The following is a 27,782-nucleotide window of genomic DNA, read 5'->3' as shown; positions in this document are numbered from 1 at the left end:
ACAGTGTGTCAGTACCCTGCCAGGGCTGTGTGTGGTCTCACAGTGTGTCAGAACCCTTGTCAGAGGTGTGTGCGGTCTCACAGTGTGTCAGGACCCTGTCCGGGGTGTGTGGGATCTCACAGTGTGTCAGGACCCTGCCAGGGGTATTTGGGATCTCAAAGTCTGTCGGGAACCTGCCAGGGGTATGTGGGTCCTCACAGTGTGTCTGGAACCTGCCAGGTGTGTGTGGGGTCACAGAGTGAGTCAGAACCCTGTCAGGGGTGTGTGGCGTCTCACAGTGTGTCAGTACCCTGCCAGGGCTGTGTGTGGTCTCACAGTGTGTCAGAACCCTTGACAGAGGTGTGTGGGGTCTCACAGTGTGTCAGGTCCCTGTCCGGGGTGTGTGGGATCTCACAGTGTGTCAGGACCCTGTCAGGGGTGTGTGGGATCTCACAGTGTGTTAGGACCCTGCCAGGGGTATGTGGGATCTCACAGTGTGTCAGGTCCCTGTCCGGGGTGTGTGGGATCTCACAGTGTGTCAGGACCCTGTCAGGGGTGTGTGGGATCTCACAGTGTGTCAGGAACCTGTCAGGAGTGTATGGGTCTCACTGTGTGTCAGGACTGTTCCTGGGGAGTGTGGCATTTCTCAGTGTGTCAGGACACTGTCATGGGTGTGTGGGATCTCACATTGTATCACGACCCTGCTAGGGTTTTATGGGGTCAGCTTGTGTATGTCTCTATTCATGGTTGGATTTATAAAATCCAGTTTATCAAATATTTCTTTACACTCCTAACTCCACGTGACACCACTGGCTGGTCTGTGACTGCTTTATTGACGTGGCTCCAAATCCATAAATAATTCCTCATTGGATTTGACGGTGTAAAACAGAAATCAGAAAATTACCATCACAGATGAGGAAAGAATTCAGGAAGGTTTTTGTAACAGAGTGAGCAGTCACAGGGAAGTTGCAGAAAAGATGATGTCTGTGTGTCAGGACCCTGTCAAGGGTGTGTGGGGTCTCACAGTGTCTCAGGGCCCTGACAGTAGTGTGTGAGGTCTCACAGTGTGACAGGATCCAGCAGGGGTGTGTGGTGTCTCACAGGCTGTCAAAACCCTGTCATGTGTGTGTGTGGTCTCACAGTGTGTCAGGGCCCTGTCAGGGGTGTCTGGGGTCTCACTGTGTGTCAGGACCCATTCAGGTGTGTTTTGGGTGTCCCACAGTGTCAGGACTTTATCAGTGCTGTGTGGGGTCTCACAGTGTGTCAGGATCCTGTCAGGGGTTTCTGGGGTCGGACTGTGGGTCAGGTTCTTGTCAGTGGTGTGTGCAATATCACAGCGTGTCCGGACCCTTACAGAGGTGTTTGGGGTCTCACTTTGTGTTAGGACTCTTTCAGGGGGCTGTGGCGTCTCACACTGGGTTGGGAACCTGCCAAGGGTCTGTGCGATCTCACAGCATGTCGGGAGAGTGCTAAGAGATTGTGGGGTCTCACAGTTTGTCAGGACACTGTCAGGAATGTGTGGTGCCTCACAGTGTTTCACGTCCCTGCCAGGTGTGTGTGGAGTCTCACCGTGTGTCAGGACCCTGTCAGGTATGTGTGGGGTCTCACAATGTGTCAGGACCCTGTCTGGGGTGTGTGGGGTCTCACAGTGTGTCAGGACCCTGTCAGGTATGTGTGGGATCTCACAGTGTGTCAGGACCCTGCCAGGGGTGTGTGGGTTCTCGCAGTGTGACAGGACCCTGTCAGGGGTGTGTGGCGTCTCACTGTCTGTCGGGACACTGCCAGGGGTGTGTGGTGTCTCAGTGTGTCAGGATCCTGTCAGCGGTGTGTCGCATCTCACGGACGTCAGAACCCTGCCAGGGGTACTTGGGATCTCACAGTCTGTCAGTACCCTGTCAGGGGTGTGTGGGGTCTCACAGTCTGTCAGGACCCTCTCAGGGGTGTGTGGGGTCTCACAGTGTGTCAGGACCCTGTCAGTGGTGTGTGGGGTCTCACAGCGTGTCCGGACCCTTACAGAGGTGTTTGGGATCTCACTTTGTGTTAGGACTCTTTCAGGTAGCTGTGGCGTCTGACAGTGGGTTGGGAAAATGCCAGGGGTGTGTGCGATCTCACAGCATGTTGGGAGCGTGCTAAGAGATTGTGTGGTCTCACAGTGTGTCAGGACCCTGTCAGGTTTGTGTGGGGTCTCAATGTTTGTCAGGATCCTCTTATGAGGGTGTGTTGTCTCACAGTGTGTCAGGACCCTGTCAGGGGTGTATGGGGTCTCACAGTGTGTCAGGTTACTGTCAGGGGTGTGTGGGGTTTCACAATGTGTCAGAACCCCGTCGGGGGTGTGTTGGGTTTCGCAGTTTGTCGGGAACCTGCCAGGGTTGTGTGTGGTCTCACAGTGTGTAAGGACCCTATCAGGTTTGTGTGGGGTCTCAATGTTTGTCAGGATCCTCATATGAGGGTGTGTTGTCTCTCAGTGTGATAGGAGCCTCTCAGGGGTGTGTGGTGTCTCACTGTCTGTCGGGACCCTGTCAGGGGTGTGTTGTGTCTCAGTGTGTCAGGATCCCGTCAGCGGTGTGTCGCATCTCACAGACGTCAGAACCCTGCCAGGGGTATTTGGGATCTCAAAGTCTGTCGGGAACCTGCCAGGGGTGTGTGGGTCCTCACAGTGTGTCTGGAACCTGCCAGGGGTGTGTGGGGTCACAGAGTGAGTCAGAACCCTGTCAGGGGTGTGTGGGGTCTCACAGTGTGTCAGTACCCTGCCAGGGCTGTGTGTGGTCTCACAGTGTGTCAGAACCCTTGTCAGAGGTGTGTGGGGTCTCACAGTGTGTCAGGATCCTGTCCGGGGTGTGTGGGATCTCACAGTGTGTCAGGACCCTGCCAGGGGTATTTGGGATCTCAAAGTCTGTCGGGAACCTGCCAGGGGTATGTGGGTCCTCACAGTGTGTCTGGAACCTGCCAGGGGTGTGTGGGGTCACAGAGTGTGTCAGAACCCTGTCAGGGGTGTGTGGCGTCTCACAGTGTGTCAGTACCCTGCCAGGGCTGTGTGTGGTCTCACAGTGTGTCAGAACCCTTGTCAGAGGTGTGTGGGGTCTCACAGTGTGTCAGGTCCCTGTCCGGGGTGTGTGGGATCTCACAGTGTGTCAGGACCCTGTCAGGGGTGTGTGGGCTCTCACAGTGTGTTAGGACCCTGCCAGGGGTATGTGGGATCTCACAGTGTGTCAGGACCCTGCCAGGGGTATGTGGGGTCTCACAGTGTGTCAGGACCCTGTCAGGGGTGTGTGGGTTCTCACTGTGTGTCAGGACACTGTCAGAGGTGTGTGGGGTCTGACAGGGTGTCATGACACTGCCAGGGATGTGTGGGATCTCACAGTGTGTCAGGAACCTGTCAGGAGTGTATGGGTCTCACTGTGTGTCAGGACTGTTCCTGGGGAGTGTGGCATTTCTCAGTGTGTCAGGACACTGTCATGGGTGTGTGGGGTCTCACATTGTATCACGACCCTGCTAGGGTTTTATGGGGTCAGCTTGTGTATGTCTCTATTCATGGTTGGATTTATAAAATCCAGTTTATCAAATATTTCTTTACACTCCTAACTCCACGTGACACCACTGGCTGGTCTGTGACTGCTTTATTGACGTGGCTCCAAATCCATAAATAATTCCTCATTGGATTTGACGGTGTAAAACAGAAATCAGAAAATTACCATCACAGATGAGGAAAGAATTCAGGAAGGTTTTTGTAACAGAGTGAGCAGTCACAGGGAAGTTGCAGAAAAGATGATGTCTGTGTGTCAGGACCCTGACAGGGGTATGTGGGATCTCAGGGTGTGTCAGGACCCTGTCAAGGGTGTGTGGGGTCTCACAGTGTCTCAGGGCCCTGACAGTAGTGTGTGAGGTCTCACAGTGTGACAGGATCCAGCAGGGGTGTGCGGTGTCTCACAGGCTGTCAAAACCCTGTCATGTGTGTGTGTGGTCTCACAGTGTGTCAGGGCCCTGTCAGGGGTGTCTGGGGTCTCACTGTGTGTCAGGACCCATTCAGGTGTGTTTTGGGTGTCCCACAGTGTCAGGACTTTATCAGTGCTGTGTGGGGTCTCACAGTGTGTCAGGATCCTGTCAGGGGTTTCTGGGGTCGGACTGTGGGTCAGGTTCTTGTCAGTGGTGTGTGCAATATCACAGCGTGTCCGGACCCTTACAGAGGTGTTTGGGGTCTCACTTTGTGTTAGGACTCTTTCAGGGGGCTGTGGCGTCTCACACTGGGTTGGGAACCTGCCAAGGGTCTGTGCGATCTCACAGCATGTCGGGAGAGTGCTAAGAGATTGTGGGGTCTCACAGTTTGTCAGGACACTGTCAGGAATGTGTGGTGCCTCACAGTGTTTCACGTCCCTGCCAGGTGTGTGTGGAGTCTCACCGTGTGTCAGGACCCTGTCAGGTATGTGTGGGGTCTCACAATGTGTCAGGACCCTGTCTGGGGTGTGTGGGGTCTCACAGTGTGTCAGGACCCTGTCAGGTATGTGTGGTGTCTCACAGTGTGTCAGGCCCCTGTCAGGGGTGTGTGGTGTCTCACAGTGTGTCAGGACCCTGCCAGGGGTGTGTGGGTTCTCGCAGTGTGACAGGACCCTGTCAGGGGTGTGTGGCGTCTCACTGTCTGTCGGGACACTGCCAGGGGTGTGTGGTGTCTCAGTGTGTCAGGATCCTGTCAGCGGTGTGTCGCATCTCACGGACGTCAGAACCCTGCCAGGGGTACTTGGGATCTCACAGTCTGTCAGTACCCTGTCAGGGGTGTGTGGGGTCTCACAGTCTGTCAGGACCCTCTCAGGGGTGTGTGGGGTCTCACAGTGTGTCAGGACCCTGTCAGTGGTGTGTGGGGTCTCACAGCGTGTCCGGACCCTTACAGAGGTGTTTGGGATCTCACTTTGTGTTAGGACTCTTTCAGGTAGCTGTGGCGTCTGACAGTGGGTTGGGAAAATGCCAGGGGTGTGTGCGATCTCACAGCATGTTGGGAGCGTGCTAAGAGATTGTGTGGTCTCACAGTGTGTCAGGACCCTGTCAGGTTTGTGTGGGGTCTCAATGTTTGTCAGGATCCTCTTATGAGGGTGTGTTGTCTCACAGTGTGTCAGGACCCTGTCAGGGGTGTATGGGGTCTCACAGTGTGTCAGGTTACTGTCAGGGGTGTGTGGGGTTTCACAATGTGTCAGAACCCCGTCGGGGGTGTGTTGGGTTTCGCAGTTTGTCGGGAACCTGCCAGGGTTGTGTGTGGTCTCACAGTGTGTAAGGACCCTATCAGGTTTGTGTGGGGTCTCAATGTTTGTCAGGATCCTCATATGAGGGTGTGTTGTCTCTCAGTGTGATAGGAGCCTCTCAGGGGTGTGTGGTGTCTCACTGTCTGTCGGGACCCTGTCAGGGGTGTGTTGTGTCTCAGTGTGTCAGGATCCCGTCAGCGGTGTGTCGCATCTCACAGACGTCAGAACCCTGCCAGGGGTATTTGGGATCTCAAAGTCTGTCGGGAACCTGCCAGGGGTGTGTGGGTCCTCACAGTGTGTCTGGAACCTGCCAGGGGTGTGTGGGGTCACAGAGTGAGTCAGAACCCTGTCAGGGGTGTGTGGGGTCTCACAGTGTGTCAGTACCCTGCCAGGGCTGTGTGTGGTCTCACAGTGTGTCAGAACCCTTGTCAGAGGTGTGTGGGGTCTCACAGTGTGTCAGGATCCTGTCCGGGGTGTGTGGGATCTCACAGTGTGTCAGGACCCTGCCAGGGGTATTTGGGATCTCAAAGTCTGTCGGGAACCTGCCAGGGGTATGTGGGTCCTCACAGTGTGTCTGGAACCTGCCAGGGGTGTGTGGGGTCACAGAGTGTGTCAGAACCCTGTCAGGGGTGTGTGGCGTCTCACAGTGTGTCAGTACCCTGCCAGGGCTGTGTGTGGTCTCACAGTGTGTCAGAACCCTTGGCAGAGGTGTGTGGGGTCTCACAGTGTGTCAGGTCCCTGTCCGGGGTGTGTGGGATCTCACAGTGTGTCAGGACCCTGTCAGGGGTGTGTGGGCTCTCACAGTGTGTTAGGACCCTGCCAGGGGTATGTGGGATCTCACAGTGTGTCAGGACCCTGCCAGGGGTATGTGGGGTCTCACAGTGTGTCAGGACCCTGTCAGGGGTGTGTGGGTTCTCACTGTGTGTCAGGACACTGTCAGAGGTGTGTGGGGTCTGACAGGGTGTCATGACACTGCCAGGGATGTGTGGGATCTCACTGTGTGTCAGGACCCTGTCAGGGGTGTGTGGGGCCTCACAGTGTGTCAGGTCCCTGTCAGGAGTGTGTGGGATCTCACAGTGTGTCAGGTCCCTGTCAGGAGTGTGTGGGATCTCACAGTGTGTCAGGTCCCTGTCAGGAGTGTGTGGGATCTCACAGTGTGTCAGGACACTGTCAGGGGTGTGTGGGATCTCACAGTGTGTCAGGAACCTGTCAGGAGTGTATGGGTCTCACTGTGTGTCAGGACCGTTCCTGGGGAGTGTGGCATTTCTCAGTGTGTCAGGACACTGTCATGGGTGTGTGGGGTCTCACATTGTATCACGACCCTGCTAGGGTTTTATGGGGTCAGCTTGTGTATGTCTCTATTCATGGTTGGATTTATAAAATCCAGTTTATCAAATATTTCTTTACACTCCTAACTCCACGTGACACCACTGGCTGGTCTGTGACTGCTTTATTGACGTGGCTCCAAATCCATAAATAATTCCTCATTGGATTTGACGGTGTAAAACAGAAATCAGAAAATTACCATCACAGATGAGGAAAGAATTCAGGAAGGTTTTTGTAACAGAGTGAGCAGTCACAGGGAAGTTGCAGAAAAGATGATGTCTGTGTGTCAGGACCCTGTCAAGGGTGTGTGGGGTCTCACAGTGTCTCAGGGCCCTGACAGTAGTGTGTGGGGTCTCACAGTGTGACAGGATCCAGCAGGGGTGTGCGGTGTCTCACAGGCTGTCAAAACCCTGTCATGTGTGTGTGTGGTCTCACAGTGTGTCAGGGCCCTGTCAGGGGTGTCTGGGGTCTCACTGTGTGTCAGGACCCATTCAGGTGTGTTTTGGGTGTCCCACAGTGTCAGGACTTTATCAGTGCTGTGTGGGGTCTCACAGTGTGTCAGGATCCTGTCAGGGGTTTCTGGGGTCGGACTGTGGGTCAGGTTCTTGTCAGTGGTGTGTGCAATATCACAGCGTGTCCGGACCCTTACAGAGGTGTTTGGGGTCTCACTTTGTGTTAGGACTCTTTCAGGGGGCTGTGGCGTCTCACAGTGGGTTGGGAACCTGCCAAGGGTCTGTGCGATCTCACAGCATGTCGGGAGAGTGCTAAGAGATTGTGGGGTCTCACAGTTTGTCAGGACACTGTCAGGAATGTGTGGTGCCTCACAGTGTTTCACGTCCCTGCCAGGTGTGTGTGGAGTCTCACCGTGTGTCAGGACCCTGTCAGGTATGTGTGGGGTCTCACAATGTGTCAGGACCCTGTCTGGGGTGTGTGGGGTCTCACAGTGTGTCAGGACCCTGTCAGGTATGTGTGGGATCTCACAGTGTGTCAGGACCCTGCCAGGGGTGTGTGGGTTCTCGCAGTGTGACAGGACCCTGTCAGGGGTGTGTGGCGTCTCACTGTCTGTCGGGACACTGCCAGGGGTGTGTGGTGTCTCAGTGTGTCAGGATCCTGTCAGCGGTGTGTCGCATCTCACGGACGTCAGAACCCTGCCAGGGGTACTTGGGATCTCACAGTCTGTCAGTACCCTGTCAGGGGTGTGTGGGGTCTCACAGTCTGTCAGGACCCTCTCAGGGGTGTGTGGGGTCTCACAGTGTGTCAGGACCCTGTCAGTGGTGTGTGGGGTCTCACAGCGTGTCCGGACCCTTACAGAGGTGTTTGGGGTCTCACTTTGTGTTAGGACTCTTTCCGGGATCTGTGGCGTCTCACAGTGTGTTAGGACCCTGTCAGGTGTGTGTGGGGTCTCACAGTGTGTCAGGACCTTGTCAGGGGTGTCTGGGGTCTCTCAGTTGGTCAGGACCCTGTCAGGTGTGTGTGCGGTCTCACAGTGTGTTATGACCCTGTCAGAGGTGTGTGGCGTCTCACAGTCTGTCGGTACCCGGTCAGGGGTGTGTGGGTTCTCACAGTCTGTCAGTATCCTGTCAGGGTGTGTGGGTTCTCACAGTGTGTTAGGACCCTGTCAGGGGTGTATGGGGTCTCACAGTGCGTCAGGAACCTGCCAGGGTTGTGTGGGGTCTCACAGGGTGTCAGGACCCTGCCAGGGGTGTGTGGGGTCTCACAGTGTGTCAGGAACCTGTCAGGGGTGTGTGGGGTCTCACAGTGTGTCAGGACCCTGTCAGGGTTGTGTGAGGTCTCACAGAGTGTCAGGAACCTGCCAGGGTTGTGTGGGGTCTCACAGTGTGTCAGAAACCTGCCAGGGTTGTGTGGGGTCTCACAGTGTATCTGGACCCTGTCAGGGTTGTGTGGGGTCTCACAGTGATTCAGCACATTAAATGGGTGACCTAGGGTCTCACAGTGTGTCAGGACTCTGTCAGGGGTGTGTGCGAGGACCCTGCTGTGGTGTGTGGAGTCTGGCGGTCTATCACTGTGTGTCAGTCCTGATCAGGGTGGTGTGGGATCTCAACGTGTGTCAGGACATTGTCAGGAGCGTGTGGGATCGTATAGTCTGTTGCGAACCTGCCAGGGGTCTGTGGAGTCTCACAGTGTTTCTGGACACTGCCAGTCTTGTGTGGGGTCTCACATTCGGTCAGGACCCTCCCAGGGGATTGTGGGTTCTGACAGTGTGTCACCGGGACCCTGTCAAGGGTGTGTAGTGTATCAAAATGTGTCAGGACCCTCTCAGGGGGTAGTGTGGCCGCACAGTGTCAGGACCCTGTCAGGAGTATGTGGGGTTTCACAGTGTGTCAGGACCCTGTCAGGGGTGCGTGGGGTATCACAATCTGTCAGAACCCCGTCGGGGGTGTGTGGGGTTTCGCAGTCTGTCGGGAACCTGCCAGGGTTGTGTCTGGTCTCTCAGTGTGTCAGGACCCTGTCAGGTTTGTGTGGGGTCTCAATGTTTGTCAGGATCCTCTTATGAGGGTGTGTTGTCTCTCAGTGTGATAGGACCCTGTCAGGGGTGTGTGGCGTCTCACTGTCTGTCGGGACCCTGCCAGGAGTGTGTGTTGTCTCAGTGTGTCAGGATCCTGTCAGCGGTGTGTCGCATCTCACGGACGTCAGAACCCTGCCAGGGGTATTTGGGATCTCAAAGTCTGTCGGGAACCTGCCAGGGGTGTGTGGGTCCTCACAGTGTGTCTGGAACCTGCCAGGGGTGTGTGGGGTCACAGAGTGAGTCAGAACCCTGTCAGGGGTGTGTGGGGTCTCACAGTGTGTCAGAACCCTTGTCAGAGGTGTGTGGGGTCTCACAGTGTGTCAGGATCCTGTCCTGGGTGTGTGGGATCTCACAGTGTGACAGGATCCAGCAGGGGTGTGCGGTGTCTCACAGGCTGTCAAAACCCTGTCATGTGTGTGTGTGGTCTCACAGTGTGTCAGGGCCCTGTCAGGGGTGTCTGGGGTCTCACTGTGTGTCAGGACCCATTCAGGTGTGTTTTGGGTGTCCCACAGTGTCAGGACTTTATCAGTGCTGTGTGGGGTCTCACAGTGTGTCAGGATCCTGTCAGGGGTTTCTGGGGTCGGACTGTGGGTCAGGTTCTTGTCAGTGGTGTGTGCAATATCACAGCGTGTCCGGACCCTTACAGAGGTGTTTGGGGTCTCACTTTGTGTTAGGACTCTTTCAGGGGGCTGTGGCGTCTCACAGTGGGTTGGGAACCTGCCAAGGGTCTGTGCGATCTCACAGCATGTCGGGAGCGTGCTAAGAGATTGTGGGGTCTCACAGTTTGTCAGGACACTGTCAGGGATGTGTGGTGCCTCACAGTGTTTCACGTCCCTGCCAGGTGTGTGTGGAGTCTCACCGTGTGTCAGGACCCTGTCAGGTATGTGTGGGGTCTCACAATGTGTCAGGACCCTGTCTGGGGTGTGTGGGGTCTCACAGTGTGTCAGGACCCTGTCAGGTATGTGTGGTATCTCACAGTGTGTCAGGACCCTGCCAGGGGTGAGTGGGTTCTCGCAGTGTGACAGGACCCTCTCAGGGGTGTGTGGGGTCTCACAGTGTGTCAAGACCCTATCAGGGGTGTGTGGTCTCACAGTGCGTCAGGACCCTGTCAGGGGTGTGTGGGATCTAACAGTGTGTTAGGACACTCTCAGGGGTGTGTGGTATCTCTCAGTGTGTCAGGACCCTGTCCGGAGTGTGTGGGGTCTCACAGTGGGTCAGGACACTGTCAGGTGTGTGTGGGATCTAACAGTGTGTTAGGACCCTGTCAGGTATGTGTGGGATCTCACAGTGTGTCAGGACCCTGCCAGGGGTGTGTGGGTTCTCGCAGTGTGACAGGACCCTGTCAGGGGTGTGTGGCGTCTCACTGTCTGTCGGGACCCTGCCAGGGGTGTGTGGTGTCTCAGTGTGTCAGGATCCTGTCAGCGGTGTGTCGCATCTCACGGACGTCAGAACCCTGCCAGGGGTACTTGGGATCTCACAGTCTGTCAGTACCCTGTCAGGGGTGTGTGGGGTCTCACAGTCTGTCAGGACCCTCTCAGGGGTGTGTGGGGTCTCACAGTGTGTCAGGACCCTGTCAGTGGTGTGTGGGGTCTCACAGCGTGTCCGGACCCTTACAGAGGTGTTTGGGGTCTCACTTTGTGTTAGGACTCTTTCCGGGATCTGTGGCGTCTCACAGTGTGTTAGGACCCTGTCAGGTGTGTGTGCGGTCTCACAGTGTGTTATGACCCTGTCAGAGGTGTGTGGCGTCTCACAGTCTGTCGGTACCCGGTCAGGGGTGTGTGGGTTCTCACAGTCTGTCAGTATCCTGTCAGGCTGTGTGGGGTCTCACAGTGTGTTAGGACCCTGTCAGGGGTGTATGGGGTCTCACAGTGCGTCAGGAACCTGCCAGGGTTGTGTGGGGTCTCACAGGGTGTCATGACCCTGTCAGGGGTGTGTGGGGTCTCACAGTGTGTCAGCACATTAAATGGGTGACCTAGGGTCTCACAGTGTGTCAGGACTCTGTCAGGGGTGTGTGCGAGGACCCTGCTGTGGTGTGTGGAGTCTGGCGGTCTATCACTATGTGTCAGTCCTGATCAGGGTGGTGTGGGATCTCAACGTGTGTCAGGACATTGTCAGGAGCGTGTGGGATCGTATAGTCTGTTGCGAACCTGCCAGGGGTCTGTGGAGTCTCACAGTGTTTCTGGACACTGCCAGTCTTGTGTGGGGTCTCACATTCGGTCAGGACCCTCCCAGGGGATTGTGGGTTCTGACAGTGTGTCACCGGGACCCTGTCAAGGGTGTGTAGTGTATCAAAATGTGTCAGGACCCTCTCAGGGGGTAGTGTGGCCGCACAGTGTCAGGACCCTGTCAGGAGTGTGTGGGGTTTCACAGTGTGTCAGGACCCTGTCAGGGGTGCGTGGGGTATCACAATCTGTCAGAACCCCGTCGGGGGTGTGTGGGGTTTCGCAGTCTGTCGGGAACCTGCCAGGGTTGTGTCTGGTCTCTCAGTGTGTCAGGACCCTGTCAGGTTTGTGTGGGGTCTCAATGTTTGTCAGGATCCTCTTATGAGGGTGTGTTGTCTCTCAGTGTGATAGGACCCTGTCAGGGGTGTGTGGCGTCTCACTGTCTGTCGGGACCCTGCCAGGAGTGTGTGTTGTCTCAGTGTGTCAGGATCCTGTCAGCGGTGTGTCGCATCTCACGGACGTCAGAACCCTGCCAGGGGTACTTGGGATCTCACAGTGTGTCAGGACCCTGTCAGGGGTGTGCGGGGTCTCACAGTCTGTCAGGACCCTGTCAGGGGTGTCTGGGTCACACAGCGTGTCTGGACACTGTCAGGGGTGTGTGGGGTCTCACAGTGTGTCAGGACCCTGTCAGTGGTGTGTGGGGTCTCACAGCGTGTCCGGACCCTTACAGAGGTGTTTGGGATCTCACTTTGTGTTAGGACTCTTTCAGGTAGCTGTGGCGTCTGACAGTGGGTTGGGAAAATGCCAGGGGTGTGTGCGATCTCACAGCATGTTGGGAGCGTGCTAAGAGATTGTGTGGTCTCACAGTGTGTCAGGACCCTGTCAGGTTTGTGTGGGGTCTCAATGTTTGTCAGGATCCTCTTATGAGGGTGTGTTGTCTCACAGTGTGTCAGGACCCTGTCAGGGGTGTATGGGGTCTCACAGTGTGTCAGGTTACTGTCAGGGGTGTGTGGGGTCTCACAATGTGTCAGAACCCCGTCGGGGGTGTGTTGGGTTTCGCAGTGTGTCGGGAACCTGCCAGGGTTGTGTGTGGTCTCACAGTGTGTAAGGACCCTATCAGGTTTGTGTGGGGTCTCAATGTTTGTCAGGATCCTCTTATGAGGGTGTGTTGTCTCTCAGTGTGATAGGAGCCTCTCAGGGGTGTGTGGTGTCTCACTGTCTGTCGGGACCCTGTCAGGGGTGTGTTGTGTCTCAGTGTGTCAGGATCCCGTCAGCGGTGTGTCGCATCTCACAGACGTCAGAACCCTGCCAGGGGTATTTGGGATCTCAAAGTCTGTCGGGAACCTGCCAGGGGTGTGTGGGTCCTCACAGTGTGTCTGGAACCTGCCAGGGGTGTGTGGGGTCACAGAGTGAGTCAGAACCCTGTCAGGGGTGTGTGGGGTCTCACAGTGTGTCAGTACCCTGCCAGGGCTGTGTGTGGTCTCACAGTGTGTCAGAACCCTTGTCAGAGGTGTGTGGGGTCTCACAGTGTGTCAGGAACCTGTCCTGGGTGTGTGGGATCTCACAGTGTGTCAGGACCATGACAGGGGTGTGCGGTGTCTCACAGGCTGTCAAAACCCTGTCATGTGTGTGTGTGGTCTCACAGTGTGTCAGGGCCCTGTCAGGGGTGTCTGGGGTCTCACTGTGTGTCAGGACCCATTCAGGTGTGTTTTGGGTGTCCCACAGTGTCAGGACTTTATCAGTGCTGTGTGGGGTCTCACAGTGTGTCAGGATCCTGTCAGGGGTTTCTGGGGTCGGACTGTGGGTCAGGTTCTTGTCAGTGGTGTGTGCAATATCACAGCGTGTCCGGACCCTTACAGAGGTGTTTGGGGTCTCACTTTGTGTTAGGACTCTTTCAGGGGGCTGTGGCGTCTCACAGTGGGTTGGGAACCTGCCAAGGGTCTGTGCGATCTCACAGCATGTCGGGATCGTGCTAAGAGATTGTGGGGTCTCACAGTTTGTCAGGACACTGTCAGGGATGTGTGGTGCCTCACAGTGTTTCACGTCCCTGCCAGGTGTGTGTGGAGTCTCACCGTGTGTCAGGACCCTGTCAGGTATGTGTGGGGTCTCACAATGTGTCAGGACCCTGTCTGGGGTGTGTGGGGTCTCACAGTGTGTCAGGACCCTGTCAGGTATGTGTGGTATCTCACAGTGTGTCAGGACCCTGCCAGGGGTGAGTGGGTTCTCGCAGTGTGACAGGACCCTCTCAGGGGTGTGTGGGGTCTCACAGTGTGTCAAGACCCTATCAGGGGTGTGTGGTCTCACAGTGCGTCAGGACCCTGTCAGGGGTGTGTGGGATCTAACAGTGTGTTAGGACCCTGTCAGTGGTGTGTGGGGTCTCACAGCGTGTCCGGACCCTTACAGAGGTGTTTGGGATCTCACTTTGTGTTAGGACTCTTTCAGGTAGCTGTGGCGTCTGACAGTGGGTTGGGAAAATGCCAGGGGTGTGTGCGATCTCACAGCATGTTGGGAGCGTGCTAAGAGATTGTGTGGTCTCACAGTGTGTCAGGACCCTGTCAGGTTTGTGTGGGGTCTCAATGTTTGTCAGGATCCTCTTATGAGGGTGTGTTGTCTCACAGTGTGTCAGGACCCTGTCAGGGGTGTATGGGGTCTCACAGTGTGTCAGGTTACTGTCAGGGGTGTGTGGGGTCTCACAATGTGTCAGAACCCCGTCGGGGGTGTGTTGGGTTTCGCAGTGTGTCGGGAACCTGCCAGGGTTGTGTGTGGTCTCACAGTGTGTAAGGACCCTATCAGGTTTGTGTGGGGTCTCAATGTTTGTCAGGATCCTCTTATGAGGGTGTGTTGTCTCTCAGTGTGATAGGAGCCTCTCAGGGGTGTGTGGTGTCTCACTGTCTGTCGGGACCCTGTCAGGGGTGTGTTGTGTCTCAGTGTGTCAGGATCCCGTCAGCGGTGTGTCGCATCTCACAGACGTCAGAACCCTGCCAGGGGTATTTGGGATCTCAAAGTCTGTCGGGAACCTGCCAGGGGTGTGTGGGTCCTCACAGTGTGTCTGGAACCTGCCAGGGGTGTGTGGGGTCACAGAGTGAGTCAGTACCCTGTCAGGGGTGTGTGGGGTCTCACAGTGTGTCAGTACCCTGCCAGGGCTGTGTGTGGTCTCACAGTGTGTCAGAACCCTTGTCAGAGGTGTGTGGGGTCTCACAGTGTGTCAGGATCCTGTCCTGGGTGTGTGGGATCTCACAGTGTGTCAGGACCATGACAGGGGTGTGCGGTGTCTCACAGGCTGTCAAAACCCTGTCATGTGTGTGTGTGGTCTCACAGTGTGTCAGGGCCCTGTCAGGGGTGTCTGGGGTCTCACTGTGTGTCAGGACCCATTCAGGTGTGTTTTGGGTGTCCCACAGTGTCAGGACTTTATCAGTGCTGTGTGGGGTCTCACAGTGTGTCAGGATCCTGTCAGGGGTTTCTGGGGTCGGACTGTGGGTCAGGTTCTTGTCAGTGGTGTGTGCAATATCACAGCGTGTCCGGACCCTTACAGAGGTGTTTGGGGTCTCACTTTGTGTTAGGACTCTTTCAGGGGGCTGTGGCGTCTCACAGTCGGTTGGGAACCTGCCAAGGGTCTGTGCGATCTCACAGCATGTCGGGATCGTGCTAAGAGATTGTGGGGTCTCACAGTTTGTCAGGACACTGTCAGGGATGTGTGGTGCCTCACAGTGTTTCACGTCCCTGCCAGGTGTGTGTGGAGTCTCACCGTGTGTCAGGACCCTGTCAGGTATGTGTGGGGTCTCACAATGTGTCAGGACCCTGTCTGGGGTGTGTGGGGTCTCACAGTGTGTCAGGACCCTGTCAGGTATGTGTGGTATCTCACAGTGTGTCAGGACCCTGCCAGGGGTGAGTGGGTTCTCGCAGTGTGACAGGACCCTCTCAGGGGTGTGTGGGGTCTCACAGTGTGTCAAGACCCTATCAGGGGTGTGTGGTCTCACAGTGCGTCAGGACCCTGTCAGGGGTGTGTGGGATCTAACAGTGTGTTAGGACACTCTCAGGGGTGTGTGGTATCTCTCAGTGTGTCAGGACCCTGTCCGGAGTGTGTGGGTTCTCACAGTGGGTCAGGACACTGTCAGGGGTGTGTGGGATCTAACAGTGTGTTAGGACCCTGTCAGGGGTGTGTGGGGTCTCACGGTGGGTCCGGACCCTGTCAGGGGTGTGTGGGATCTCACAGTGTGTCAGGACCCTGTCAGGGTGGTGTGGGGTCTCACAGTGTGTCAGGACCCTGTCAGGTGTGTGTGGGATCTCACAGTGTGTCAGGACCCTGTCAGGAGTGTGTGGGGTCTCACAGTGTGTCAGGACCCTGTCAGGGGTGTGTGGAGTCTCACAGTGTGTCAGGACCCTGTCAGGAGTGTGTGGGGTCTCTCAGTGGGTCAGGACCCTATCAGGAGTGTGTGGGGCCTCACAGTGTGTCAGGAACCTGCCAGGGTTGTGTGGGTTCTCAGAGGGTGTCAGGACCCTGTCAGGGTTGTGTGGGGTCTCACAGTGATTCAGCACATTAAATGGGTGACCTGGGGTCTCAGTGTGTCAGGACTCTGTCAGGGGTGTGTGCGAGGACCCTGCAGGAGTGTGTGGAGTCTGGCGGTCTATCACTGTGTGTCAGTCCTGATCAGGGTGGTGTGGGGTCTCAACGTGTGTCAGGACATTGTCAGGAGCGTGTGGGATTGTATAGTCTGTCGCGTACCTGCCAGGGGTCTGTGGGGTCTCACAGTGTTTCTGGACACTGCCCGTCTTGTGTGGGGTCTCACATTCGGTCAGGACCCTCCCAGGGGATTGTGGATTCTGACAGTGTGTCACCGGGACCCTGTCAAGGGTGTGTAGTGTATCAAAATGTGTCAGGACCCTCTCAGGGGGTAGTGTGGTCGCACAGTGTCAGGACCCTGTCAGGAGTGTGTGGTGTTTCACAGTGTGTCAGGACCCTGACAGGGGTGCGCGGGGTCTCACAATGTGTCAGAACCCCGTCGGGGGTGTGTGGGGTTTCGCAGTCTGTCGGGAACCTGCCAGGGTTGTGTCTGGTTTCACAGTGTGTCAGGACCCTGTCAGGTTTGTGTGGGGTCTCAATGTTTGTCAGGATCCTCTTATGAGGGTGTGTTGTCTCTCAGTGTGATAGGACCCTGTCAGGGGTGTGTGGCGTCTCACTTATGTCACGGGCCGAGAACCTTCCCAAAACGTCAACACTTTACCCTTTCCCATAGCTGATGTCTGGCCGCTGAGTTCCTCAAGCATTTTGTGTGTGATGTTTAGAATTCCCGATTCTACAGTTTTTCTCATCTCACAGTGTGTCAGGACACTGTCAGGGGTGTGTGGGGTCTCACAGTGTGTCAGGACCCTGTCAGGGGTGTGTGGGGTCCCACAGTGTGTCAGGACCCTGTCAAGGGTGTGTAGGGTCTCACAGTGTTTCAGGACCCTGTCAGGAGTGTGTGGGGTCTCACAGTGTGTCAGGAGCCTGTCAGGGGTGTGTGGGGTCACACAGTGTGTCAGGACCCTGTCAGGGCTGTGTGGGATCTCAGAGTGTCTCAGGACCCGGTCAGGTGTGTGTGGGATCTCACAGTGTGTCAGGACCCTGACAGGTGTGTGTGGGGTGTCACAGTGTGTCAGGAACCTGTCAGGTGTGTGTGGGGTGTCACAGTGTGTCGGGAACCTAAAATGAGTTTGAGGGGCATTACAGTGTGTTAGGACCCTGTCAGGGGTGTGTGGAGTCTGACAGATTTTCAGGACACTGTCAGGAGTGTGTGGGGTCTCACAATGTGTCAGGACCCTGTCAGGGGTGAGTAGGATGTCACAGTGTGTCAGGACCCTGTCAGGGGTGTGTGGGGTCTCACAGTGTGTCAGGACCCTGTCAGGGGTGTGTGGGGTGTCACAGTGTGCCAGGACCCTGTCAGGGGTGTGTGGGGTCTCACAGTGTTTCAGGACCCTGTCAGGGGTGTGTGGGGTCTCACAGTGTGTCAGGACCCTGTCAGGGGTGTGTGGGGTCTCACAGTGTGTCAGGACCCTGTCAGATGTGTGTGGGGTCTCACAGTGTATCAGGACCCTGTGAGGGTCATGTTGGGACTCACGGTGTGTCAGGACCCTGTCAGCGGTGTGTGGGGTCTTACAGTGTGTCAGGACCCTGTCAGGGGTGTGTGGGGTCTCACAGTGTGTCAGGACCCTGTCAGATGTGTGTGGGGTCTGACAGTGTGTCAGGACCCTGTGAGGGTCATGTTGGGACTCACGGTGTGTCAGGACCCTGTCAGCGGTGTGTGGGGTCTCACAGTGTGTCAGGACTCTGTCAGGGGTGTGTGGGGTCTTACAGTGTATCAGGACCCTGTCAGGGGTATGTGGGGTCACACAGTGTGTCAGGACCCTGTCAGGGCTGTGTGGGGTCTCACAGTGTCTCGGGAACCTGTCAGGTGTGTGTGGGATCTCACAGTGTGTCAGGACCCTGTCAGGTGTGTGTGGGGTGTCACAGTGTGTCAGGACCCTGTCAGGAGTGTGTGGGGTGTCAGTGTGTCAGGACCCTGTCAGGTGTGTGTGGGATCTCACAGTGTGTCAGGACCCTGTCAGGTGTGTGTGGGGTGTCACAGTGTGTCAGGAACCTATAATGAGTTTGAGAGGCATCACAGTGTGTCAGTACCCTGACAGGGGTGTGTGGGGTCACACCGTGTGTCAGGACCCTGTCAGGGGTGTGTGGAGTCTCACAGTGTGTCAGGACCCTGTCAGTGGTGAGTGGGGTGTCACAGTGTGTCAGGACCCTGTCAGGGGTGTGTGGGGTGTCACAGTGTGTCAGGACCCTGTCAGGGGTGTGTGGGGTGTCACAGTGTGCCAGGACCCTGTCAGGGGTGTGTTTGGTCTCACAGTCTGTCAGTACCCTGACAGGGGTGTGTGGGGTCACACCGTGTGTCAGGACCCTGTCAGGGGTGTGTGGAGTCTCACAGTGTGTCAGGACCCTGTCAGGAGTGTGTGGGGTCTCACAGTGTGTCAGGACCCTGTCAGTGGTGAGTGGGGTGTCACAGTGTGTCAGGACCCTGTCAGGGGTGTGTGGGGTCTCACAGTCTGTCAGTACCCTGACAGGGGTGTGTGGGGTCACACCGTGTGTCAGGACCCTGTCAGGGGTGTGTGGAGTCTCACAGTGTGTCAGGACCCTGTCAGGAGTGTGTGGGGTCTCACAGTGTGTCAGGACCCTGTCAGTGGTGAGTGGGGTGTCACAGTGTGTCAGGACCCTGTCAGGGGTGTGTGGGGTGTCACAGTGTGTCAGGACCCTGTCAGGGGTGTGTGGGGTGTCACAGTGTGCCAGGACCCTGTCAGGGGTGTGTTTGGTCTCACAGTCTGTCAGGACCCTGTCAGGGGTGTGTGGGGTCTCACAGTGTGTCAGGACCCTGTTAGGTGTGTGTGGGGTCTCACAGTGTGTTAGGACCCTGTAAGGTGAGTGTGGGGTCTCCATTCAATGTATTCGGTTTTGATAGGGAGCGTAGGAAAACATTGATTGTGGACATATTTACTTTAGAGAATGTGATTGTGGTAGAAATGATGTTCTTCAATTATCGGGGAGTGTTTCTGCTGCATATTCAGAAATGGGTGTGGGAATTTCACTGTTGTGTCTGTTCCCTCGGCAAACAACATGAGGAATAGTGAAGAACAAGCTTGCAGCGATTTACCAAACCCATGTTGCTGGGAAAGTTTCATTCAGCGGATGTGGACTGGAACTACATTGACTGAAGTGACAGAGGCATGAGTAGTTTGTAAACTGCCTGATTTGTCTATCTCTGGTCCCATGTTTAGATTATCATCTTTGGGATTTGTTCTTGTAAATGAGAGACCCTAAACCAAGGTTCTGGCCGAGATTCCCTATATTTCTGTTAAAAGCTTTGAATAATCAGATAAAACATGGTCTGATGCAATATTAATAAGTTTTGTGATATTTGTCTTCCCTTCGCTCCCTCCTCTGTTAAATGTGTAATTGAGTGATCCAACTCAGTCTGCGATGATGGAGCCTTACAATCTCTTGAGCCCATGCTCTGCCTGGGCTCCTTTTCACAGATGTGATGGGCTTATGGATGTAGTGAGCTTCCCATCCAGACGGTCACAATTTAATTAATTGCAATATTATTTATAGATATTTTCAGAACTTTCCACCTTCCTTGCCGCGATCCCACAACCCTCGGTTTCCCTGTCCTAATTCCCACCTCTCACCCTTCCACAGTGCCCATCACACAACACCAGCAGACAGGAATTTCAGCTTCTGTGGACTGAGCTGAGGAATATGTCCCCCAGTCTCACCCTCTCTAACACTGTAGCAGTGTTTGCACTAGGGAGTGCAGATGTGATCACAGCGGGGTTCATCTGCTGCTCTGTGGCTGAACAGACCAGTTGGGATGTTACCTGCTTTTCTAATTAAATTGATGCTATTATTACTATTCTGTGACTGGAACTTCAGTGGACGCCCAGCTCTAAGAGAAGATAATCTGCGGGAACTGAGGGAGTTTAGAAAATGGTTGAGGATGAGGCTGTTCTGGAGGGGGCTGTGGCTGGCAAGAGAAGGTTTTGAATTTTTGGTGTGAAGAAATATGTATTTTTTTCCATTCTCCAGATCGCCCCTTCTCCACTCAGACTCCGGTGGGATTTGTAGTTGCAGGCCCCAGAGCAGTGTGACCACTTTCCTTAAACTCGCCAGCTCTCTGCCTCTTTCCTCAAAATGTCCTGTGAAAACTCTCCCTCTAGCAAACACACAGTGTCTCACTGTGATCTCTGTCACAGTGCCAGTATTTACCTGGTCAGATCCTCGTGGCTCAACAACTGAACCGCCCGACACAAATTACAACCGTTGATGGAAACAGAGGTCAAGTTTCAACTTGATGAACTCTGCTTCAGCCTCATCTGGGCCATTGTGTACCATTCAGATCACCCCACTATCGGAGGGATGTTGAGGCTTTAGAGAGGGTGCAGAAGAGGTTTACCGGGATGTTGCCTGCTTTAGAGGGCATGTGCTATCATGAGAGCCTGGATAAATTTGGAATGTTTTCTCTGGATCATCAGAGATTGAGGGAGCTCTGACAACTATCCAAAATTATGAGACTTAGATAGAGTGGGCAGAGAGAGTCAGTCTCCTGGGTTTGAAATATCTGTTACTAGAGGGCGTGCAGTGAAGGTGAGCGGGGTTTGGATTAAGGGGGATGTGAGTGGTAGTTTTTTTTTAAATCAGAGAGTCGTGGATGCCTGGAACACACTGCCTGGTAAGGTGGTAGAAGCAAATTGTTAGAGAGTTCTAAGAGACGTTTGGACAGGCACATTGATGTAAGGAGGATGGAGGCAGATGGACACGGTGAAGGAAGGAGAGATTAGAGTTTGGGTGTGTTTGATTTATTTCTTCGCTGTTTCGGCATGATATTGTTTGCCTAATGGCTTATTCCTGTGTTATACTCTTCAATGTTCAATGCACGTTCACTTACCTTTCAGCTCACTGAGAATCTTTAGTAAAAGTTGAGCGGGAATTGGTCGATGGGAAGAATCACAACCTGTTTGAATTTAAACAAATTGAGGAAATCATTTTTGGCAAATTGTAACGTGTACTGTATTCAATCCAAATTTGAGTTCATCGCTGATATTATCTCACCATGTTCCTGTATTTCCTTCAATATTTTGTCCAACTCTGGACCACCAATCCGCATTTTCACAAAGGTTTCCCACATCACCCTCCGGGCGCGGGAGCCTTTCTCCATCACCAGGCTCAGGAGGAGTTTAGAACTGTCCGCCCGCTCTCCCTTATCAGCGAGATCAGAGATTTTCTGTGAAGAGTAACAGTGAACATATTGGGGACTGACAGATTCATACAGAGAATGAGAAGTAAATGATGTGCTCTGTAACGGGATCACACTGAGCAGTCACCCGGACGGGTGCTGATCCTGTCTGGACATGGACTGTACATTCTGAGTGCAGAGCACACGGAGGGACATTCACCGTGAACCTGGTCCACCAGTCAATGAGATCCTGGCTGGTCTGTGACCGCTTCAATGACGTGGCTCCAAATCCATAAATAATTCCTCACCAGATTTGATGGTGTAAAACAAAATCAGAAAATAACGATCACAGATGAGGAAAGTCAGGCGGGCTTTTATAACAGAGTGAGCGGTCTCGGAAAAGTTGCAGAAAGACGATGTGATTCATCTCCTCAGTCCGCCAGTGTCCAACATGACAGCGGATTACCGGCTGACACCTGATGCCTTTCCTTTGCCTTTCCCAGTGGAGGTTTATTCAGTGATTACACATTTCAACATGGCAGTATTCCCCGATCCACACTGTTTTCAGTTACAGTTTGTAACACAGTCATCTCCACACAGAACAGAACACACTCGAGCTCCTGTGGTATCCGCTGATAATATTCCAGTTCTCACTGACATCCTGCACTTACGCTTCACGTTCATCCCAAACCCAAACCTCCTGTCATATTTCCATTTAATACTGTAAGCCCACACAACTGTTACCTGCTCAACTCACTCTGAACATTGAGCAGCCAACCACCAGTCCGCGGGGTCTTTTCACCCCTTTCTATCACTGGTTCAGATTCACATGTTTGTGATTGTATGTACAGTATTTATTTCCCTGTTGTTCTTTTATCTAATTTAATATCCGATGAGTGAGAGTTCCGACACCCATCAGTCCTGTGATGTGTGAACATTCAAACCCATTCTCCCTCCCACTCACCCGATGTTCCTCTCCGCTGAACTGATTCTCGGCCGTTAACGCCAGGCTCACTCCGTGCACCCCTCCTTCCATCGCCTGCTCCAGCCTGTCCCGGTAGAAGTCCGTCAACCGCAGCAGTTGGAAATCATTCCAGCTTGCCAGGAGCTCGGTGATCACTGAGCCCGGACCTGTGAAGGAAAATGAGGAGCATTAAAGAAATTACTGACCCCATATTGGGCAGCAGCTTTCCCTCTGGAACCTAAAGATCACCAAATGCAGTCCTGTATATATATACACACATACGAACGTACATACATACATGCATACATACATACATAGAGGGGGGAAGGGAGGAGGAACGGCTCGGGCCGGAGAGAGGGGGTGGGTAGGTTATGGAAGGAGTTATAGCTCCCCAAGAATATACCTCTCTGTTTTGAAAGGACTGTTTATTGCTGAGAATATAGTAACCATCACCATCATTCTCCTGGTACTGCCCATCACCACGGCTTAGCTCTGGGTTACTGTCTGCCTGCCTGGTCAACCCCTTCCTCAGAAAATCTCTGGGATTTCTCACAAAATGCAGAAGGTTCTCAGCAGGTCAGGCAGCATCTTTGGAGGAGAATAAATAATCAACGTTTCGGGCCAAAGCCCTGATTCGGACTGGAAATGAGGGGACAGAAATTCTAGATACTGCCTTATTGCTTTCTATTCCTCGTGTTCCTCATCCGAAACGTCAACTGTTTATTTATCTGCATGGATGCTGCCTGACGTCGTGAATTCCACCAATATTTTGTGTGACTTTCTGTTGCTCAAAACTTTCATCATCTGCAGAGTGGTTGCGTTTTGGAATACCTCGCTGTTTTAATGTGTATCACAAACTGTGAGAGGAGCAGGAGCAGACAGTAATTGTACCCCTTCCACGGGTGACTGTTTCCCCCCCTAGAAATGTTAACTCTCTCTCATCTCACTGGCCAGTTTTCAGAAATATTTTGTGAATTGCCCATATTGAATAAAACCCAGGCAGAGAGTCAGCAGAGATTAAAATAGATTAAAATAATTCACCAGCAAAACCATGTCCTTTTCTGATGTTACTAGAACTCAGTAGAACTCCTACCATGCCCACTCCTTGAACCATTTTTGCTGCTAGTCTTCAGAATTTGCTGAACTTTAACAAAGCAAATTAACAGGAGGATCAGAAATTAATCAAGAAGTAAAGGGGAACACCGTTTTGTATTTAAGCAGAGCCAAACACTTCCGAACATGTTCTATGTTGCGTAGTCATGATGCTTTTTATGGTCGCATCAGTGACGGTGTGGTCAATGCGAAGGGAATCAGTTGCATATTTGTGCTTTGTCCTGTGCAGTACACAGCTGGGTAGTGACTGGTGTTAAATTTGTGCTTTAGTCCTGTGCAGTACACAGCTGTGGAGTGACGGGTGTTATATTTGTGCTTTGTCCAGTGCAGTACACAGCTGTGGAGTGACGGGTGTTATATTTGTCCTTTGTCCAGTGCAGTACACAGCTGGGGATTGACGGGTGTTATATTTGTGCTTTGCCCTGTGCAGTACACAGCTGTGGAGTGACTGGTGTTATATTTGTGCTTTGTCCAGTGCAGTACACAGCTGGGGAGTGACGGGTGTTATATTTGTGCTTTGTCCAGTGCAGTACACAGCTGGGGAGTGACTGGTGTTATAATTGTGCTTTGTCCAGTGCAGTACACAGCTGGGGAGTGACTGGTGTTATATTTGTGCTTTGTCCAGTGCAGTACACAGCTGGGGAGTGACTGGTGTTAAATTTGTGCTTTGTCCAGTGCAGTACACAGCTGGGGATTCACTCGTGTTAAATTTGTGCTTTGTCCAGTGCAGTACACAGCTGGGTAGTGACTGGTGTTAAATTGGTGCTTTGTCCAGTGCAATACACAGCTGGGGAGTGACGGGTGTTATATTTGTGCTTTGTCCAGTGCAGTACACAGCTGAGGAGTGACGGGTGTTATATTTGTGCTTTGTCCAGTGCAGTACACAGCTGGGGAGTGACTGGTGTTAAATTTGTGCTTTGTCCAGTGCAGTACGCAGCTGGGGATTGACTGGTGTTAAATTTGTGCATTGTCCAGTGCAGTACAGAGCTGGGGATTGACTGGTGTTAAATTTGTGCTTTGCCCTGTGCAGTACACAGCTGGGGAGTGACGGGTGTTATATTTGTGCTTTGTCCAGTGCAGTACACAGCTGGGGAGTGACGGGTGTTATATTTGTGCTTTGTCCACTGCAGTACACAGCTGGGGAGTGACGGGTGTTATATTTGTGCTTTTTCCAGTGTGGTACACAGCTGGGGAGTGACGGGTGTTATATATGTGCTTTGTCCAGTGCAGTACACAGCTGGGGAGTGACTGGTGTTATATTTGTGCTTTGTCCAGTGCAGTACACAGCTGGGGAGTGACGGGTGTTATATTTGTGCTCTGTCCAGTGCAGTACACAGATGGGGAGTGACGGGTGTTATATTTGTGCTTTGTCCAGTGCAGTACACAGCTGGGGAGTGACGGGTGTTATATTTGTGCTTTGTCCAGTGTAGTACACAGCTGGGGAGTGACGGGTGTTATATTTGTGCTTTGTCCAGTGCAGTACTCAGCTGGGTAGTGACGGGTGTTATATTTGTGCTTTGTCCAGTGCAGTACACAGCTGAAGATTGATGGGTGTTATATTTGTGTTTTGTCCAGTGCAGTACACAGCTGGATAGTGACGGGTCTTATATTTGTGCTTTGTCCAGTGCAGTACACAGCTGGGGATTGATGGGTGTTATATTTTCTTATTATTATTCACTCAAATACGCCGAACTGACGCTTGGGTGCAGTTCAGATTCACCGCTTCAAGTTTGTATGTTTGCTAATAAAGGATAGAATACATACCACCGACTTCTGTAACGATCAGCATTGGAGCTGAGGACACGTCGTGCAAATATAACAAGTCAGTGGGGGTCTCCAGAAATGGCAACGTGGCTTGGTTAGATTTCACCGCGACATTCTCAACAGATATTTCTGAATCTGCCGATCATTTTAAATATTCTGAGGTACTTAATGAATACTTTCACCAGTGAAAAGGACATTGGCATTTGTGGGAATGACTTGCAGTGGACTGAAAAGCTTGACTGTATAGACTTTAAGAAAGAGGATGTGCTGGAAAATTTGAAAAGCATTAATTAGATAAGTTGCCTGGACCTGATGAGATATGCCCCCTGGCTACTATGGGAAGATTATTGAGACTCCGGCGATTATCTGTCCATTATCAATAGTGTGTTGAGAAGTATCGGAGGATTGGAAGGTTGCAAATGCTGTTCCCTTGTTTAAGAGAGGGAATAGAGATAACCCAGTAAATCACAGACCAGTGAACACGTCCAGTGAGCAAGTTGTTGCAGAAGATTCTGAGAGGAAGGATTTATGAGCATTTGGAGAGATATAATCTGATTAATGGATAGTCAGTGTTGCTTTGTCAAGGGCAGGTCACGCCTTACGAAACATTAAATTATTTAAGGATGGAACAAAAACACACACACATTAATGAAGGTAGAGCAGTAAGGCATTCCATTGCAAGGCTCATTCAGAAAGTAATGAGGCATGGGATCCAAGGGGGCATTGCTTTATGGAACCAGAATTAGCTTTCCCACAGGAGGCAAAGGGAGGTTGCAGATGGTTGGAATACTGCAGGGAGAATGGTGACCAGTGGTGTTCTACAAGGAACTGTTCTGTTCCTCCTTCTGATTTCTATAAATGACCTGGATGAGGAAGTAGAAGAGTGGGATAGTAAGCTTGCCCATGACACAAAAGTTGGGGGTGTTGTGGATAGTCTGGAGGGTTGTCAAAGGTTCCAGCAGGACACCGATAGGATGCAGAACTGGGTTGAAAAGTGGCATATGGAGTTCAAATCGAGATAAGTGTGAAGTGGTTCATTTAGGAAGATCAAATTTGAAGACAGGATAGCATATTAATGGTAAGACTCTTGGCAGTGTGAAGGATCAGAGAGATCTTGGAGTTTGTGTCCACAAAACGCTCGAAGATTCTGCACAGATTAACAGTGTTGTTGAGAACGCGAACGGTGTGAGAGCCTTCAGCAATTGTGGGATTGAGTTAAAGACCTGCGAAACAATGTTAAAGCTATGTATGACCTTAGTTAGACCGCACTTGGAGTACTGTGTTCATTTCTGGTCACCTCACTAGAGGATGGATGTCGATACTGTAGAGAGAGTGCAGAGGAGATTTACAAGGATGTTCACTGCATTGGACAGCATGTTTTATGAGAATAGGTTGAGTGAACTTGGCCTTTTCTTCTTGCAGCCACGGAGGATGAGGTGACCTGATAGAGGTGCATAAGATGATGAGAGACATTGATCGTGTGGATAGACAGAGGTTTTTTGTTTTTTTCCCAAGGGCTGGAATGGCTAACACGAGGGATCATAGAGGGATCATAGGGGTGCTTGGAAGTAGGGGGTACGGGGGGATGTCACAGATACTGGTGGGAGCTTGGAATGCACTACCAGCAATGGTGGTTGAGGCGGACACTATAGGGTCCTTTCAGGAACTGGTAGATAGATACATGGAGCTTAGAAATTTAGAGGGCTATGCTGTAGGGCAATTCTAGGTAAATTCTAGAGTAGGTTACATTGTCAGCACAACATTGTGGGCCGAAGGACCTGTCAAGTGCTGTAGGTTTCAATGTTCTATATTTCCATGTTTTATTGTTTTACAGCATTCAATCACAGTGGATTTAATGTGGCTGTCTTGACAGTGATCAACATAAAAATGTCACAACCACGGATTCGGTAGCGCAGTGGATACGGCAACTGTGTTTGTGAATAAGCATGTGTCAACTAATTATTATTCATTAGGTACCAGATAAGGTGGGGGGGGGGGGGGGTCCTGTAGAGACTTCTGCAGACCAGTTCAGGGCATCAGAGAGCATTAGGTCTGAGATTTTTAGAGCACCTGAATTGGTTAATTGTTGCTTCACAACGGTCATTCGTGGTTTGAGAGTTCCTTTTGATTTTTCTCCAGCGAGTCGCTCTTTGTAATGCGGTTTCCTGGTGTTTAAGTTGCTTAAGTTTAGGCTCAGGGATTCTGTGTCAGTTTTGATGTTGAAGCGGATGCCCGATTAGCTCCAATCGGAGGGTCCACATTTTGTGAATGTTTCGTCTCACTACCTCTCTATAAGCTCTTGTTTCAGTCTCCACATGGAAGTCTTTGGCTCCGATATCGGCAGTGCAGAGCATGGCACTTATCTACCAGTTGGACACGGGTCTGTGGCGCCTCAGGGGCTGCACCTGGAGAGGAAGGCCCTGTCACAACCACCGATTGGGCAGCGCAGTAGATACGGCAATTGCGCTTGTGAATAACCGCGTGCCTGTTAATTACTATTTCATTGTGATTGTATTTAACTCCATACTTGTCATCGTGGTGTTTGTGGAGACATGAACACAGCAATGCTTCGCTGCCTGCTTGCATTCGGCCTGAGAAATTGGACTGTTGGGTCAACTGACTCTGAAGACCAGCAGTATTAGTTTTATATTTAGTTGTTCTTTTCAGCCGCAGTGTCGGCTTGGTTTTCCATTTGAGAGTCTTAGCCAACGGCCCTGTTTGGCCTTGTGTATATAGTTTTATTTTTCCCTGTGATAATGTTTGTATTGAATTCTGTGAGCTATCGACCTGCGTCAGTGTCTCTCACTCCTCACTTGGGCCAATTCCGAACACGGTGACAGCAAATCTCGACCACACGAAGATGGACCCAGCAGCGAGCGGGCAGCAGACATTGGCCCTGAGATTGATTGGTTAGAGTGATACGTCGAGGCAACAATGTACGAACTATTATTTCTGTCTCTAGCGTGA

At 52.6% G+C, this 27,782-nt stretch overlaps 1 protein-coding gene across 1 annotated transcript in view; it reads right to left on the bottom strand.

The window, feature by feature from the left end:
* The window catches only part of LOC140724190 (NACHT, LRR and PYD domains-containing protein 3-like), a 153,778-nt gene extending 131,076 nt beyond the window's left edge, over window positions 1-22,702 (bottom strand). The window contains exons 1-3 of the mRNA XM_073038678.1: window positions 21,939-22,702; window positions 20,851-21,022; window positions 20,687-20,752 (exon numbers count right to left, since the gene is read on the bottom strand). Coding sequence (XP_072894779.1) covers window positions 20,687-20,752; window positions 20,851-21,022; window positions 21,939-22,010 — 310 coding nt within the window. The 5' untranslated portion in view covers window positions 22,011-22,702. The remainder of the gene's footprint in view (window positions 1-20,686; window positions 20,753-20,850; window positions 21,023-21,938) is intronic.
* Window positions 22,703-27,782: the final 5,080 nt, after the last annotated feature.

Source organism: Hemitrygon akajei, unplaced genomic scaffold (genome assembly GCF_048418815.1).
Source record: "Hemitrygon akajei unplaced genomic scaffold, sHemAka1.3 Scf000172, whole genome shotgun sequence".
NCBI classification, from domain to species: domain Eukaryota; kingdom Metazoa; phylum Chordata; class Chondrichthyes; order Myliobatiformes; family Dasyatidae; genus Hemitrygon; species Hemitrygon akajei.
Note: the sequence above shows the minus strand (reverse complement) of the source record. Positions and strands in the feature narration are given on the sequence as shown.